The 19,018-nt window shown below is 40.8% G+C and overlaps 1 protein-coding gene across 2 annotated transcripts in view; it reads left to right on the top strand.

The window, feature by feature from the left end:
* The window catches only part of INTS9 (integrator complex subunit 9), a 144,164-nt gene that overhangs the window by 86,288 nt on the left and 38,858 nt on the right, over positions 1-19,018 (top strand). For both annotated transcript variants that reach the window (XM_069576706.1, XM_069576707.1), the window contains exons 7-8: positions 1,882-2,002; positions 2,757-2,891. In XM_069576706.1, coding sequence (XP_069432807.1) covers positions 1,882-2,002; positions 2,757-2,891 — 256 coding nt within the window. The remainder of the gene's footprint in view (positions 1-1,881; positions 2,003-2,756; positions 2,892-19,018) is intronic.

Raw genomic sequence — 19,018 nt, 5'->3', positions numbered from 1 at the left:
TGACCCAGAGAGATGTTATGGGGAGGGAGGTGGGAGGGGAGTTCATGTTTGGGAACGCATGTAAGAATTAAAGATTTTAAAATTAAAAAAAAAAGAATTAGACAGTTAAAAAAAAGCTACTTGGAAACTCTGTGTGCCAGGTCTTGTTGAATTCTAGACTTTACAATAACATAGTCTGGTTAGGTAATTTCACTGTAAAACCCCAATGTCATTCAGTATCTTTTCATTGAGGGTTTTTTTTTTTTTTTTTGTGGGTTTTGTTTGTTTGTTTGTTTGTTGGGTTTTTTTTTTTCAGTGCTGATCTTGTGTTTCGGAGAAGGTGCTTCTAGTCTCTTACCCTGCAGGGTATAAGATTAACTGATAGTGTTCTGCTCTGAGGACAAGAAAATCGTCCCTCTCAGTGTGTAAACTTTTGCATAAGGAGGTTGCTTCCAGATGATGCTGGTTTCCCCTGGTCCAGACTCTCATTTTTATTCTCCCTAGAGAACAGTCTCTGGTGACATGCCTGGGAGGGGAAGGGGCCATTGCTGAGCTTTATGGATTAGGTAAGGAGAATTAGTAGGTTCTATTTCTTAATCAGTTTTTTCTAGGAATTTTCTTGTTTTTAGGCTCACCTTTAAGCTCACTTCAAGACATACCTGTTGTTTCCCATTGCTGAGCTTTTCGTGAGTTCTGCAGTATAAATTAAGTGACTTTAACTTTCCTGGGTCTGCGAAATCAGTCGTTATTTGTCTTTCTACTTTCTAAAATGCTGTTGCTATTAGCTCTCCTCTCATCTCTTTGTCTTAAGGTCCAGTTGTGTGTGTGTGTGTGTGTGTGTGTGTAATTCTTTACTATTGTTCAGTGTCAGTTTAGGAGATAGAACAGAACTACTGCACAGGTTCCGTTCTCTGGAAATCCCTTCACCTGTATCGCACAGAATCTCAGAGAAGTCACTCTTTAGGTCTATTCTTATTTGTGTTTGAGCAAAATAATATTGGATAAAATGTCTTTCTAATGACACATTTTTGTTTGTTTTAATGAGTGCTCCTGATGCTGGTTTGAAAAGTTGCAAAAATGTGTTTTATTTTCCTCTTTCTGCCAAGCCTCAGATGTGTTTAACCTAGTTCTTTTCTATAACTTTGCAGGCCCACGAGTAATGTTTATTTCATTTATCCTTTTTGAACAGGCAAGAGAATGTGAGAGGTTATATAGAAATGCTCTATATTAAGAGATATAAGCCCTTAGGATAGCCGCTAAGGAAATAACTTTTAAAAAAGTGAAAAATCATGAAGGGATTTCAGAAGCTACATCAGAAAATATTCAGTCACTATTTTTAAAAATCAGTGGAGGAATAGAAGAACAAAAAAAGATGTGATATATTAAAAAACAAAAATTAAATTGGTAAATGTAAGCCAACTATTATATTAATATATCAGTAGTAACATTACGTGTGAATGGCTTAAATAGTTCAGATGACCAAAATTATCACATGGGTTTAAAAAGACAAAAAAGAAGATCCAGCTATATGCTGGATAAAATCAAGAGTAGAAAAACAATGGAGAAAAATCAATGAATCCAAAAGTTAGTTCTTTGAAAGGAGCAACAAAATTACCAGACCTTTAGCTAGATTGACCAAGATAAAGGGAGTTCAGCTTAGTGCAGTCACCCAGCCGTGTCCGACTGTTTCCCACCCCATGGAGAGAATACTGCAATTACTCGATTCAGAAATTAAAGAGAGGAGAGAGCTGCCAACCTTACAGAAATAAAAGTAATTATAAAGGAATGTTCATCCTGTGAACATCAGGATATGCCAATAGGTTGGACAGCTTAGACAAAATGGACAAGTTATTTGAACAGTATTCTCTGTTCATAAGAATTGACTTGATGATCTGTTTCCAGACTCCTGCCCTCTCCTCTCAAGGATGCAGTGGAAGTCTCGACCTGGAGAAGATGCTACACTATGCAGGAGGTGAACTCGGCCCTTAGTAAGATCCAGCTGGTGGGATATTCTCAGAAAATTGTGAGTGTTAATACAATTTTACTGATTGATGAATGCTTTTGATTCTTTGGAAGGATTCTATAGTTCCCTTTTTTAAGCCAGTCAGTCACTATAAGTCTTGTACTAGTACATGGTGGAAAGATAGAACATCTATTATTTTCCTCCATCCTTCCCAGGTTCTTACTGGTGCTCTCTCCTAAACCTTATATTCCCCATCACTCATTAGCATATAATAAGTCAGGGGGGAAAAAAGGCATCTCATCCTGTTTACTTTAGAACAGTGACTCCACTTTACAGGTTTTGGATTTGTGAAGTAGAAAACAGCATCAAAGGTACCAAGAAATAATTTGACATATATGACTTCTGAGCTCTGATCATGATGAGGGTTCCCATTCCTGTTAACTGTGGCCCAGAGCCACTTTTTACAGAACAACCAAGATATTAATTCCTAACCTGAAAAGGGTTAAAAAGAAAGAAGAAAAAAAAACTAAGTATTTATCTCTTTGGCCTATATCATGATGTATCATCTCTGCCTTTTAATGGGTACCTGGTGAAATGTGGATGGACTGAAATTCTCAGAAATGTGATAAGTAAAGGACTGTAAGATGTGTCTGTCCCATGGTCTCCACCATCTTTCTGTTCTTAAACTTTATGATTCACTTGGAAGTAGTTTCTAAGTGGAGAAGGATTTTCTGGTTTTTTTTCTCTGCAAACTTAACTGGCATGACTGCACTACTGAAAGTTCAGCACGCATTCTTGCATTGTTCTTTTCTAGGAGCTTTTCGGTGCGGTCCAGGTGACTCCTCTAAGCTCTGGCTATGCCCTTGGAAGCTCCAACTGGATCATCCAGTCCCATTATGAGAAAGTGTCTTATGTCTCTGGATCTTCCTTGCTTACCACGCACCCACAGGTAATTCTAAATTCTCTTGGAACAACTCAGATTTTCAGTTGAAAGTGAAGTCGCTTAGTGATGTCTGACTCTTGGTGACCCTATGAACTATAGCCCACCAGGCTCCTCCATCCACAGGATTTTCAGGCAGGAATACTGGTGTGGGTTGCCATTTCCTTCTCTAGGGGATCTTCCCAACCCAGAGATCAAACTTGGGTCTCCTGCATTACAGGCAGACTGTCTGAGCCACCAGGGAATCCCTGAATTTTCAGTAACTTACCCTAAATTCAGAATGTTTCCAGAGTGGCGTCAGCTCTTTGTCATTTTTTATTTATTTATTGGTTTCTACAGTAGGTCCTTCTTGGTTATCTATTTTAAGTAGAACAGTGTGTACGTGTCAATCCCTAACTCCCAATCTGTCACTTCGCCCAGCCCTCCTGGCCATAACCATAAATTGATTCTGTAATTTCTGAGTCTGCTTCCGTTTTGTAAATAAGTTCATTTGTATCTGTTTAGATTCTACGTGTAAAGCAATATCATACGGCATTTGTCTTCTCTGTCTCAGTGACTTCACTCAGTATGATAATTGCGAAGCCCATCCATGTTGCTGCAGATGGCATTGTTTCCTCCTTTTTAATGGCTGGGCAGCATCCCATTGTGTGTATTCACCACATCTTTGTCCATTCTTCTGTCAGTGGGCTTTAGGTGGCTTTCATGTCTTGGCTGTTTTGAATAGCGATGCAGTTAGCCCTGCAGTCCATGTATCCTTTCGAGCCACGTTTTCTCTGGATAAAAGCCCCAGGAATGGGATTGTTGGATCATGTGGTAACTCTTTTTTTTTTTTTTTAAGAAAAAAATACTGTTTCCCATAGTGGCTGGACCAGTTTACATTTCCACCAGCGATGCAGGAGGATTCCCTTTTCTCTACTTCTTCTCTAGCATGTATTGTCTGTAGACTTTTTTGATAATAGCCATTCTGACAAGTTTGAGGTGATACCTCACTATAGTTTTGATTTGTGTTTCTCTAATAATTAGTGAGGTTGCACATCTTTTCATGGACCTGTTGGCCATCTGTATATCTTTGGAGAAATGTCTGTTTAGATCTTCTGTTCTTTTTTAAATTGGGTTGTTTGTTTTGGGGGTATAAAACTTCATGAGCTTTTTTCTTATTCTGTGGGTTGTCTTTCTTTTTTTTTTTTCTTTTGATTTCCTTTGCTGTGAAAAAGCTTTTGAGTTTAATTAGCTCCCATTTATTTGTTTTTGTTTTTATTTCCATTATTCTGGGAGATGGATCAAAAAAAGATATTGCTGCAGTTTATGTCAAAGAGTGTTCTGCCTAGCTTTTCAGAGTTTTTATAGTATCCAGTCTTACATTTAGTTGTTTAATTTTGAGTTTATTTTTGAGTATGGTATTAAAGATTATTCTGTCTTCATTTTTTTTTAACATGTAGCTGTCCAGTTTTCCAGTTATTGAAGAGACTCTTCTCTCCATTGTGTAGTCTTGCCTCCTTTGTTGTAGATTAATTGACCGCAGGTACATGAATTTATTTCTGGCCTTTCTGTCCTCCTGCTCCATCTATCTATAATACTGTTTTTGTGCCAGTACCATGCTGTCTTGATGACTATAGCTGTGTAATACAGTCTGAAGTTCAGGAAGCCTGATTCCTTTTGCTTTTCTTTCTCAAAATTGCTTTGGCTATTCAGGGTCTTTTGTGTCTCCATACAACTTTTAAGATTTTTTTATCTAATTCTATGAAAAATGGCAGTCGTAGTTTGGTAAGGATTTCATTGAATCTATATATTGCCTTGAGTAGTATAGTCATTTCAACAGTATTGATTCTTCCAATCTAAGAACATGGCGTATGTGTCCCTGTGTTGGTGTCATCCTCAGTTTCTTCCATCAGTATCTTATACTTCTTGGAATACAGGTCTCTTGTCTTGTTTATTCCTAGGTATTTTACTCTTTTTCAGTGCAGTGGTAAATGGGATTGTTTCTTTAATTTCTCTTTCTCATCTTTCATTGTTAGTGTATAAAAATGCAACAGATTTCTGTATATAAATTTTTTATACTGCAGCTTTACCAAAGCATCAGCCTTTTAAATCTTTCTGATTTTAGTTTCTACAAACATTATATTTTGTTGTGTAAGAACACTTAACATGAGGTATGTGCTCAGTCACTCAGTCGTGTCCAACTCTTTGCAGCCCCATGGACTGTGGCCCACCAGGCTCCTCTGTCCATGTGATTTTTTAGGCAAGAATACTGGAGCGGGTTGCCATCTCCTACTGTAGAACATAAGCTATACCCTTATAATAAAAGTGTAACTGTACAGTACATGGTTGTTGACTATAAGTGCAGTATGGTATAGCTGATCTCTAGAGCTTTTTCATCTTGCTTACCTGAAACTTTATGTCCTACTCTTTATCAAAGTTAGATTATTTGTGTCTGAACATTTAGGATCGTAGTTCCTCTATAAAATCATGCTGCCTTTAGGTCACCTCTGGGATTTAGAGATTTCCCAGCACTTCTAATAACCAGAGCTAATGTATGTAACAGAGATGGTTGCTGATTTACTCAGCAAATACTAATTTTTCAATATTTACTAAGGGCCTGCTGTGTCAAGCACTCATCTAGGTGTTAGAGATTCAGTGGTGAACCACAAAGTCTCCTCTCAGGGGTCAGTGGTCATGTGATGAGAGAGAATGGCATGATGAAAATAAATGCGCAAAATGCTTCCAGGTGGTGACGCAGGTACTGAAAACAGAGCTCTGTAGAGAGTGATGGTGACTACTTTAACTTGGATGGTCAGAGAAAGATTCCAGGGAAACATCTCGTTGGAACTGAGACCTGGAGAAATGAGGCATGTAAAGCTGTGTGGGCGAGGTATGACAGAGACATAGCAGATGAGAGTTCCTAACACTAAAAGAAGCTGGACATGTCTGCAGAACAGAGGACACCCTTGTGATTGCAGTGTATGAAGTATGATCATAACATGTCCAAGATGCCAAGCCCTGTAGGACTTCATGAGAAATTTGAATTGTATTTGAATGTATCAATTCAGTTCAGTTGCTCAGTCGTGTCCCACTCTTTGCTACCCCATGAATCGTAGCATGCCAGGCCTCCCTGTCCATCACCATCTCCTGGAGTTCACTCAGACTCACGTCTATCGAGTCACTGATGCCATCCAGCCATCTTATCCTCTGTCGTCCCCTTCTCCTCCTGCCCCCAATCCCTCCCAGCATCAGAGTCTTTTCCAGTGAGTCAGCTCTTTGCATGAGGTGGCCAAAGTACTGGAGTTTCAGCTTTAGCATCAGTCCTTCCAATGAACACCCAGGAATGGTCTTCTTTAGGATGGACTGGTTGGATCTCCTTGCAGTCCAAGGGACTCTCAAGAGTCTTCTCCAACACCACAGTTCAAAAGCATCAATTCTTCAGCACTCAGCTTTCATCACAGTCCAACTCTCACATATATACATGACCACTGGAAAAACCATAGCCTTGACTAGACGGACCTTTGTTGGCAAAGTGATGTCTCTACTTTTCAATATGCTGTCTAGGTTGGTCATAATTTTCCTTCCAAGGAGTAAGCGTCTTTTAATTTCATGGCTGCAGTCACCATCTGCAGTGATTTTGGAGCCCAAAAAAATAAAGTCTGACACTGTTTCCACTGTTACCTCATCTATTTGCCATGAAGTGATGGGACCAGACACCATGATCTTCGTTTTCTGAATGTTGAGCTTTAAGCCAACATTTTCACTCTCCACTTTCACTTTCATCAAGAGGCTTTTTAGTTCCTCTTCACTCTCTGCCAGAAGGGTGGTGTCATCTGCATATCTGAGGTTATTGATTTTTCTCCCGGCAATCTTGATTCCAGCTTGTGCTGCTTCCAGCCCAGTGTTTCTCATGATGTACTCTGCATATAAGTTAAATAAGCAGGGTGACAATATACAGCCTTGACGTACTCCTTTTCCTATTTGAAACCAGTCTGTTGTTCCATGTCCAGTTCTAACTGCTGCTTCCTGACCTGCATACAGATTTCTCAAGAGGCAGGTCAGGTGGTCTGATATTCTCATGTCTTTCAGAATTCTCCACAGTTTATTGTGATCCACACAGTCAAAGGCTTTGGCATAGTCAATAAAGCAGAAATAGATGTTTTTCTGGAACTCTCTTGCTTTTTCCATGATCCAACGGATGTTGGCAATTTGATCTCTGGTTCCTCTGCCTTTTCAAAAGCCAGCTTGAATATCAGGAAGTTCACGGGTCACATATTGTTGAAGCCTGGCTTGGAGCATTTTGAGCAGTACTTTTCTAGCGTGTGAGATGAGTGCAACTGTGCGGTAGTTTGAGCATTCTTTGCCATTGCCTTTCTTTGGAATTGGAATGAAAACTGACCTTTTCCAGTCCTGTGGCCACTGCTGAGTTTTCCAAATTTGCTGGCATATTGAGTGCAGCACTTTCACAGCATCATCTTCCAGGATTTGATATAGCTCAACTTGAATTTCATCATCTCCACTAGCTCTGTTCGTAGTGATGCTTTCTAAGGCCCGCTTGACTTCACATTCCAGGATGTCTGGCTCTAGGTGAATGAGCACACCATCATGATTATCTGGGTATAAAAGGTGGTGCTAGTGTAAAGAACCCACCTGCCAGTGCAGGAGACATAAGAGATGTGGGTTTGATCCCTGGCTCCAGAAGATCCCCTGGAGGAGGGCATGGCCATCCACTCCAGTGTTCTTGCCTCAAAAACGCCATGGGCAGAGAGCCTGGCAGATTACAGTCCATCGTCACAAAGAGTAGGACTCGACTGAAGCAGCTTGGCACAGCACACATATATCTTTCCATGTTTATAAAGGAGGGCAGTGGAGGTTAGATAGTCAATGGATGATGGATGGATAGATGACTTGGTGAAATCCATATTGCATTTTAACATGAGATAAAGAATGTTGTAAGTCTAGAACAATAGAATGCTCTGAGCTGCCACTCTGCTTTGCTTTCATACCTTTTTTATAAGCAACTTTTATTTCAAGGTCTACAGGGGACAAGTTGCTATTTTTTCCTATAGCTAGCAGAATTCTGGGCCTTTCCCGCTTGCTGAAGTCAAAAGCCCATCAGTGTCATCTTAATCTGCTTCACTGAATCAAAATTTTGTATTGGCAGCTTCTATCATTCCTGATATATATTCTCTCATAAAAGACAGAAAGATTACTTGGCTGCCAGTTCTTCCGATTTGTCCTGCTTAGATCAAAGCCCTTGCAGTACTATCGATGTAATTTCCAGTAAATTATTCTTACAAGATCCATAAATTGAAAGGGAAAAATAAGGTCTGGAAAGTAATGAGTAACATACCTAAGTAATTAATTTTAATTTCTAGCTGGCAACCACTATTGTATGTAAAAAAGAAAGTAAATTAGATTTTCTTTTGCCCAGATGATTGGATTCTGTATTGAATTAGGAGGGATAAGAAAAGGTTTGAAAAAGCTCAGTAGTCTACTTCAGATACCAGCGAACTATGGTCCTTGAACCAAGTTTGATCTCCCACCTGTTTTTGTTAATAATGTTTTGTTGACATATAGCCACACCCATTGTTTTACAGGTTGTTTGCAGCTGCTTACACCCTGTCACAGCAGTTATAAAGTTAGACTTTATATTAATATAGTAAAGGGCCAATTCAGCTTTAGTAATGGAAGCTCATGAGCTAGGAAGAATGTGGCAGACTGTTATACTGATCTAGTAAGCAAATGGAAATGAGACTTTGGATTAAGCCTGAAATAGTAAGGATGGAAAGGTAAGTTAAAACATTGGCGGATCTTAAATTCAGCAAATTTCTTGAATGCCTACTATCTTTGGGGAAGGAAAAATATAAGGCAGAGATTTCATACCTGATGACTCAGAGAATGGTGGTAATGACATGAATCCAGTTGACAAGAAGGGTTGGCCAGGGGTGGCCATTAGCTGCAGAAGAGGATAGTGGGTATGACGAATGGGAGTTAGAGAACCTGAGACAAGCGGAAATGCAGAGCTGGGACTTGGACGTGAAGGCATGCCTGGAGACGAACTGGAGAGCCACCAGAGTTTTTTAAATATAAGTGCTGAGGACTGAAGACTGAGCTGTGGGAAACTGTTAAAGTTTGATAAGTACTTGTCATTTATATCTAAGTATATCATAATTTCCTTCTTAATGTTCCTGATTTAAATAACCAGAGTTTATTTTATGGTATACTTTTGTTTGTTTCAAGACTATCCAGTATGGTTAGACTTAGAGTTAAATAAGACTTTTGTCATATCGTGGTTAGGTTTCAGGAGTCTATTCTAATTTTTTTGTGTGTTACAATAAGAATTTACAGATTCATTGAAATTTGTTCAGGCTTACTTTGAAACACAATCCTTTTTTTGTAAATGTTTACGTATATTGGAAAAGACTGTATTCACTGCTGAATGAAATTATTTTCCATATGTATTAATCCCTTTGAGTCTGTTGTGTTTTTAATTCTCACATCTTTGCTCAGCTACCAGTATCTGAAAAAGATGCGTTACTTGTTGACTTATCTGTTTATATTTTAAGCCGTATACTCAGGGATATGTGTTTATGTTATCATTATGTCTTGTTGATCAATTGCTTTCCTTTTTTTCTCTATCAAGACTACATTAAAAGCCAGGAGTCTTTTTCCTTTCTATACTTGCTGCTAGTGTTTTTCATCCTTTTTCCCCCTACTCTTTCTGTGTCCTGTCCTAGTGAATCCCTTGCAGACAACATAGTAAAGAATTTTTTTTCTTTTTTAATCTACAGAGTCTCTTTGATTAGTGAAACCTATTTATGTTTCTTAAATCACTATTTGGGTCTTGTTTATGCCATCTTCACATTTTTTAAGTTCATTCTTTCCCCTGTGTTTTCTTGCCTTTTTTTAGAAGACTAAATTTCTTTTTGCAAGTTTAAACATATTTGTTAATTTTTTTTTCATTTTTAATTTTATACTGAAGCATAGTTTACTCATAGGAATCATAGAAAAATCTGGCTTACACCCAACATTCAAAAAGCTATGATTATGGCATCTGGTCCCATCACTTCATGACAAATAGGTGGAGAAACAATGGAAACAGTGGCAAATTTTATTTTCCCAGGCTCCAAAATCATTGCAGACAGTGACTGCAGCCACGAAATTAAAAGGCACTTGCTCCTTGGAAGAAAAACTATGACAGACCTTGACAGTGTATTAAAAAGCAGAGACATCACTTTGCCGACAAAAGTCCATGTTGTCGAAGCTAGGTTTTTCCAGTAGTCATGTACTAGATGTAAGGGTTGGACCATAAAGAAGGCTGAGCACTGAAAAATTGATGCTTTCGAATTGTGGTGCTGGAGAAGACTCTTGAGTTCCTTGAACTGCAAGGAGATCAAACCAGTCAATCCTAAAGGAAATCAGCCCTGAATATTATTGGAAGAACTTATACTGAAGCTTTAATACTTTGGCCACCTAATGGGAAGAGCCAACTCATTGGAAAAGACCCTGATTGAGAGCAGGAGGACAAGGGGACAATAGAGGATGAGATGGTTGGATGGAATCATTGACTCGATGGACATGAATTTGAGAAAACTTCGGGAGATAGTGAAGGATGGGGAAGCCTGGTGTGCTGCAGTCCATGGATTTGCATAGAATCAGACACGACTGAGCTACTGAACAACAGTAGTTGATTCATTGTGTGTTTGTTTCAGGTATACAGCAAAGTGATTCCTTTATACATGTATCTGTTCCTTTTCAAATTCTTTTCCCTCCTAGGTTGTTGCATAATACTGAGCAGCGTTACCTGTGTTATATACAAGAGATCCCTGTTTGCTATCTATGTATGTCTTACTCTTCCAGTTTATCCCTTCTTTTGTTCCTCCTGTGATTATCTTTATCACTGTCTGTCTCTTCCTCTAGAGCTAGTTTCCTCTTGTCCCTTTCATCTTTTTTCTCTTCTTTCCTCCCACCTCTCCCCTACCCACCATTGTCAGTAGTATTTAGAAATTTAGTCTCAGGCTATTTAAAACTCCAGAAAATAGTGAAGGACAGGGAAGCCTGGTGTGCTGCAGTCCGTAGGGTCACAGAGTTGGGCATGGCTTAGTGACAGAACATCAACAGGGTGGCGAACATGTTTAGACGACAGTGAACTTTGTTCTTTTTTTATTTTCAACCTTCTTTCCCATAAAGCTCACATTCCTCCTAGATTTACTTTTCTTTTACCAGGAATAATTGAGGAATGTTCACCATGAGGGTCTTAAAATGGTAATCCTTATGAGATTTTTAACTACTGAGAATATGTTTAAATTTTCCTCACACTTAAATGATAGCTTTTAACATTTGGAGACAGAAATGGCAACCCACTCCAGTACTCTTGCCTGGAAAATCCCATGGACAGAGGAGTCTGGTAGGCTACAGTCCATGGGGTCGCAAAGAGTTGGACATGACTGAGTGACTTCACTTTCACTGTCACTGAGAGCTTAAGTGACATGGAATTCTCCAGGCCAGAATACTGGAGTGGGTATCCTTCCCCTTATCCAGGGGATCTTCCCAACCCAGGGATCGAACCCAAGTCTCCTGCATTGCAGGCGGATTCTTTACCAGCTGAGCCACAAGGGAAGCCCAAGAATACTGGAGTGGGTAGCCTATCCCTTCTCCAGCGGATCTTCACAACCCAGGAATTGGACCAGGGTCTCCTGCATTGCAGGCGGGTTCTTTACCAACTGAGCTATCAGGGACGTCCTGATAAATAATAGCTTAGATAGACATAAAATTAAAGGGAAAAAAATCTTTGAACCTATAACGCTATGAAACTATTTCTTCGTTTTCCACTTGTACCCTTATTGCATTGAAGAATTGCAAAGCCCTTCAGATTTATGTTCATCAGTGGGATATGCTTGTAGAATTTTCCCTTTATCCTCAATGCTCTTAAAAAATTTCACTGTGATGTATTTTAAATGTGTATTTTCTCCTGTTTATTTTCCTGTTTTTCCTGTAAGATCTTCCAACTTCCTTTAACGTAGAAAAATTCTTTAATTGTTTTTTAAATTATTTATTCCTTCTGGTTGATTTTTTTTCTTCTTGAAGAACTTCTAGCATATAGATATTGATAAGTCTGTGTTTTCCATATCTCTTTTCTTTTATGTTTCTCATCTCTTTACAGCCTCCTGCTTCAACTTATGAGTTCATTCTTTAGCTATATCCATACTGCTCTTCAACCTGTGTGTTGAATTCTTTACTTCAATGATTATATTTCCATATACAGTATCTCCAAATGTTGCTTTTTATACTTTTTTAAATACTTATTTTTATTTATTTGGCTGCACTAGATCTTGTTGTAACACGTGGGATATTTAGTTCCCCAACCAGGGATCAAACCCAGGCCCCCCCTGCATAGAGAGCCTGGAGTCTTAGCCGCTGGACCACCAGGGAAGCCCTATACTTATTTTTATTTTACTTACTGATTTTTACTTTATTTGTGCATGGCCTTTTTTTAATGTAAATGCTGCTGTTCCATCTGGTTAGCTAATTCTCTGTGTAGGGTGGGGTTTTAGCTTACTGTTTTTAGTAGACATTGCATCCGTCAGTCGTCTGGTTTTATTTCCCTGTCAGCTGTTACCGCTTACCTGCCTCTCAGGGAAACCCTCTTGTACCTCAGCTCCAGACACTGCTTTTTTCCCAGGATTTGTCTCTCTGCCGTGTGGGGTGAAGGGAGTAAGCGAGGGCTTGTGGGTGTGTCTGCATGTTCTGTGAACATTCATGCTGCTGTCCCAGTATTTTCTCCCTTGCAGTATGTTGGAGCAGGCTGCCATCTGCCAGGGGTCCTGCAGAGGAGAAGGGTCAGAGTTCTCTTCGCGGCCCCTGTTCTTCCCTCGGTGCCCAGCCCTTTTTGGCTCTGGCTCTGGCTCTGGCGTGCTGCAGTCCATGGGATTGCAGAGTTGGACGTGACTTACCGACTGAACAAAGACGACGTCATTTTGTCCCCATTCCAGGACCCTGGAATTTATTCTAGTCTCTCTGGGAATTTATTCTAGTTTTTCAGTTTCTCAAAATGTGTCGTTTGCCTTTCTTTCTATGCTGTCCCTGAAATTCTACAAGACAGCCAGCAGCTTGTGTTTATGCTCTATCTTGTCAAGATTTTTCATTTTGTTTTAAATTAATATTATTTTCTAAGTCATTTAGTTGTATCCAACTATTTGTGACCACATGGACCATAGCCCTCCAGGCTCCTCTGTCCATGGGATTCTCCAGGCAAGAATACTGACATGGGTTGCCATTTTCTTCTCCAGATATATCTGTTAGAACAGTAATTTATGTTTATTATAGTAATTTTGTGTGTTACTGTGTTAGTTGCTCAGTCCTATCCCATTCTTTCAGCCCCATGGACCCCATAGCCCACCAGGCTCCTCTGTCCATGGGATTATCCAGGCAAGAATACTGGCATGGGTTGCCATTTTCTTCTCCAGATATATCTGTTAGAACAGTAATTTATGTTTGTTACAGTAATTTTCTGTGTTACTGTGTTAGTTGCTCAGTCCTATCCCACTCTTTTCGGCCCCATGGACCCCATAGCCCACCAGGCTCCTTTGTCCTTGGGATTCTCCAGGTAAGAATACTGGAGTGGGTTGCCATTCCCTTCTCTTCCTGATCCAGGCATCAAACCCGGGTCTCCTGCATGGTAGGAAGATTCTTAACCATCTGAGCCACTTATTTTAGTAGTTTTGGAAAATATAAAATTCTCAGAGGGGAAAAAAAATGTACTTATCTTAAGATTAAGAGAGAATTTACAGCCTGCTTTTCTGCTCTTTCTGATTTAATGAACTTTTCTTAGATGATTAGGTCTACCATGTGATATTTGATAGCTACCTAATTCCATGATATGGATATACAGAAAAGTATTTAACTGTTTTATCACTGTCAGACATTTAAATTATTTAAAGCTTTTTTTTTTTAAACAACATCTTATTCAAACAGATACGCCCAGAAACAGGGCATTGGACACAGTTTAAAAACTATAATACTGTTTGCACAGAACAAACAGTAACCATTGGATGGGTCCCCTGAACGCATTAGCAATAACTAGAGAGCACTTTTAGTTATTAGAGCTGCAGCCTTTTTGGCCTTTGAAATGAAATTAATGGATTTGCTTGTGCATTGTGAACCAATGTTTGAACACTAATTTTTCTATTATGATGGTTTGAAAAGGCAACTTAATACCCATTATTTCAGTAGTTTCCTGGCTATTCTGCCTGACTTCAGGGGTGGGGCTTGAGTTTTAGATGTGAAAATCACCGGTATAAAAAGGCAAAACCTGCATATACCCAGACATGGGGAGCCGCAGAATTTGGGGGTCATTTTAGAGGCTGGCCTCGGACAGGACAGATATTCGTGCAAGACTAAAAATATATATATATTTTGTTGTTGTTGTTTTAATATTGATTTATTTGGCTGTGCCAGGTCTCCGTTGCCACTTCTGGGATCTAGATCAAATTCCCCAACCAGCAATAGAGCCTTGGGCCCCTGCATGGGAAACGCAGAGTCTTAGCTACTGGACTACCAGGGAAGTCCCAAGGCTAAAATTTGAAGTGTGGAACTTTAAAGTTAGTGGTAGACATTTATTGGTGTTGTTCGTATTAGCAGTGCTTTAGGGTTTGCGTTTGGTTCATTTATGATCTTGATCTGTTCCCATCCTTCTCCTGACCACATAAGGGACCTGGAAAGGTGTCCAAACCCCTTCAGCCCTCCTGTCCTGAGGACTCTCACTTACATCCTTGCCTGGAACAAAAATAGGGAGTCCAGGCTTAGTCAGTCACCAGGCTAATTCCTAACCAGTTAACACTGGGCCTTGAGGCTCAAACAGGTGGTTCTCCGGTTGCCAGATGGGTGGTTGAGTATGTGTAAGAATGAGAGGAGAGATGTTTTGACAGCAGAGGCTCCCTGTGGAAACTTCTGCCTTAGAGCAGTGGTTCTTCCCTTTCTTTCTTTCTTTAATATTTATTCATTTATTTGACTGTGCTGGGTCTTAGTTGCATCATGTGGGATCCAGTTCCCTGACCAGGGATTGAACCTGGGCCCCCTGCATTAGCAACATGGAGTCTTAGCCGTGGGACCACCAGGGAAGTCCATAGAGTAGTGGTTCTTAACATTTTGTGGGTCACAGCCTCAAAATCCTGGTAGTAAGAATCGATAAGAACTGTTAATTTTAAAAAAAAATCTATTGCACATCTGTATGACATTTTACATTTATTTTCTGAAGACTGAGCTTATAGAGCTTATAGAAGCCCATTGTTATTCATCAGGTTAAGAACCCCTGACATAGAACATTGGAAAGAAAATTTTTTCTTTGTAATAAATAAAATTTTTTTTTTAATCAATTGAGATTTTCTGCCCAGTCAGTACCCTGAAGCCTCTGGTGGTCACAGTGGGAATTCCTTCTTGCCCTTAGGGGTGGAAGAGGCTGGTGGCCAGCCTGAGAGAATGTTTTCTTCTAGCACACCACCTGTATTTTCTCTGGCTCCTCTTCCTGACCCTTCTCCCTCTGGGGCCCAGGGAGATGCTCCCCCTGGTCAGTTTTCCTGAGGTCTTAAAGTCTTTGGCAGTAATAAACGTAAATGTAGATTCTTCTGTTAATTCTGAAGAAAATATCTCAAATTTGGAGTCTTGGAGTCAGGTTTTTAGAGTCAAGACAGTTGCTTGGGTAAGTTTGTTTTGCTCTGTTTTGTTTTTTACATTTTTCTTCTTCCCTCTGAATTCCACAAGTGTTTTGTTGTTTATGCAGTTCTCTGATCTGGATGCTCTAGAATAAAAGTTTTCTGGTTTTTTGTTTGTTTGATTGATTGATTTTTCTAATGCATTTGATTGCAATAAATCTGTGACCTGCTCCAGCTCTTCATGTGGATGTACATGTTAGCTTTTCTCAGCCACTCCTTAGTCTTCTAAGGAATTAATTCGTGAAGGAATTCATTTCCTTCGAGATATTCTCAGGAAATATCTGTAGGCTGCTGCTTCTCCCTCTGTGCCTGGCCTTAAGGAGATCTTACAGTCAGTCAAGTTCAGTCCTTGGGAATTTTCTGGAAGTGTCTGACTTTCCCTGATACAGAGCACAAGGCATTAAAACCACTTGCTTACCTGGTGCCTAGGATAGAGCTGGAGATGAAGGTCGACACAAAGATATTTTCCTGCCTCCACAGAACCCAGACTTCAGGATAGCCCGTTGAGGCTGCCTGTGCTCCTCTGGCCAGCTGGCCCTGTGGAACACCTGGGCTTCAGTTCTCCACTATCTTCTGTCGCATCAGAGCCCACTACGTGAGAGCCAGGCCTGGGCCGAGTATTGACCCTTCAGGAGGGGGCAGTCTGAAAAAAACCACTTCTCTTCTTTGGGCCTCAGTTCCTCTACCAGATGACTGAGTCTCTAGTAACACATCTCTCTGCAGTGTTCCCTTGGATATGTCCATGAAGGGCCTACTCCTCCTGGGAAAGGACACAGCCATGTCCCAAAAATGTTATTTAAGAAAGACGTCTGGGACGAACCACCACATACTGCTCCCCACCTTAACTGCCAAGGCCGCAGGAAGCTCTCTCCTCTCCATGGACGTAGCCCCAAGTTGTCCCAAAGCCTCAGCCTGCTCGGGTCAGTCCTGAGGAAACAAAGCTCTGTCCTCACTGGGGAGGCGGTGCCAACCAGTGAGAGTTAAACCTAATGTAATATATTTAAGGGCAGAAGCAGTGAGGAAGCTGAGCTACAAAGAGTCCATGATTGGTTTGAAGGATTGGACTCGGGAAACAGATCCCATGGAGCAAGGAGGGAGAGACTGGACCACTTAATGGACTCCTGTCTTCTTTCTACACATGCTGTTTGGTTTTTAACCTGGCAGTGTTTCCTTCTCTCAGACTTGATATGCACTGCTTACATGCCTTCATCTCTTTGTTCGTTCCTTCCTTCCCTCATCTAGCCTGTGGTATTTCTTAACCTCCTGCTTTGGACAGGGGGCTGTGCTCAGCTGTAAGGGAAACATAAATGGGGAGGTGCTAGATTTACAGGGTACCGGAGAGGAAGAAGATGGTGCCCACAGGACTTCCTCCGGGGTCCAAGGGATGGGTCCTGTCAGGTTAGAAATCCAGTCAAGGGCTGTGGGGATTCAGAAGCAGGGCACATCCCTTCCCACTGGGAATCAAGGAGACATCGGAGAAGAGTGGGCTCTAATTGGCATCAGAAGGCTGGATATGATGTGTGGGACTATCAATAACCTCAGATACGCAGATGCTACCACCCTTATGGCAGAAAGTGAAGAAGAACTAAAGAGCCTCTTGATGAAAGTGAAAGAGGAGAGTGAAAAAGTTGGCTTAAAGCTCAACATTCAGAAAACAAAGATCATGGCATCCGGTCCCATCACTTCATGGGAAATAGATGGGGAAACAGTGGAAACAGTGTCAGACTTTATTTTGGGGGGCTCCAAAATCACTGCAGATGGTGACTGCAGCCATGAAATTAAAAGACGCTTGCTCCTTGGAAGGAAAGTTATGACCAACCTAGACAGCATATTCAAAAGCAGAGACATTACTTTGTCAACAAAGGGCCGTCTAGTCAACGCTATGGTTTTTCCTGTGGTCATGTATGGATGTGAGAATTGGACTGTGAAGAAAGCTGAGTGCTGAAGAATTGATGCTTTTGAACTGTGGTGTTGGAGAAGGCTCTTGAGAGTCCCTTGGACTGCAAGGAGATCCAACCAATCCATCCTAAAGAAGACCATTCCTGGGTGTTCATTGGAAGGACTGATGCTAAAGCTGAAACTCCAGTACTTTGGCCACCTCATGTGAAAAGTTGACTCATTGGAAAAGACCCTGATGCTGGGAGGGATTGGGGGCAGGAGGAAAGGGGAATGACAAGGATGAGATGGTTGGATGGCATCACCGACTCAAGATGAGTTTGAGCAGACTCCAGGAGTTGGTGATGGACAGGGAGGCCTGGCTTGCCTATACTGAACTGAGGAATCCACAAGAAATGTCTGAGTTAGATACAGGGCTAAATCTGTGAACGTCCAGTGTGACTCAGTCATGAAGGATTTTATAACATCCAAATTGGTGCTAGTCATGTTGTCGCACTGCCTTTGTTTTTTATTATGGGCATTTAATTTTTAAAGGATCGTGGTAGTAATGACTGAGGTTCAGAGATGATGGTGTTTTCAAGGCCAGAATTGCTACTGAGTCATTGTTTAGATTAGTTGTCTTTAATTAACCTTTTGGAGATCACGGCCCCAAATGACAACCCAATTAAATCTGTGGGAGAATGTGTATAGGGAGACAGAATTGTTTGTACGATTTTAGGAGGTTCTAAGGGCCTCTAAATCCCCTATCTGCCCTGTGAACCATTAGTGGCTTGTTCTAATAAGGTCCTTATAAAATTGCTGTCCTTTTAAGCTAAGAGTGTGTGTGTGTGTGTGTGTGTGTGAAATTGCTGTCCTTTTAAGCTAAGAGTGTGTGTGTGTGTGTGTGTTAGTCACTCAGTCATGTCCAACTCTGTGACCCCAACGACTGCAGCCCGCCAGGCTCCTCTGTCCATGGGATTCTCCAGGCAAGAATACTGGAGTGGGTTGCTATTCCCTTCTCCAGGGATCTTCGTGACCTCAGGGTCAAACTGGGGTCTCCTGCATTGCAGGCAGATTCGTTACCATCTGAGCCACCTGGAAAGCCCTTCTCATCCGTAAGTTAAATATACTACCCAACAAAGCTTGGTCCCTTTGATCACCATTCCAGTTTCCTTCTTGACAGATGCACACAGTGAGCATTCCCATGCTCCTCACACATCAGTTACTATAAACCTCTGTGCTTTACTTCCCCTTCCCTCCTTCTCTGGAAAGAACGAACGTACGTGTTTGTTGAGAAGGCGAATACACAAGTCAGTTCTGCCTGAGCACAAGAAAAGCTCTTACACGCATTGTTGTGTCTGCGCAAATAGCAATTAGAAGCTGCTCAACATAGTTGTCACAACTGTACGTCTCCTGTATCCATGTTTTAAAAAAATATTTTCACTTTATTAAGCAACTTTTCCATCCACAATCATGTTATTTAAAAAAATTAATGAAGTCCGTATGTCCATGCAGATATAAGATGCTGAAGGATGATACCTCAAAAGGCGTGTGGACTCAGAAATAGCA

Source organism: Ovis canadensis, chromosome 2 (genome assembly GCF_042477335.2).
Source record: "Ovis canadensis isolate MfBH-ARS-UI-01 breed Bighorn chromosome 2, ARS-UI_OviCan_v2, whole genome shotgun sequence".
NCBI classification, from domain to species: Eukaryota; Metazoa; Chordata; class Mammalia; order Artiodactyla; family Bovidae; genus Ovis; species Ovis canadensis.
This window is presented reverse-complemented; position numbering and strand designations above follow the sequence as displayed.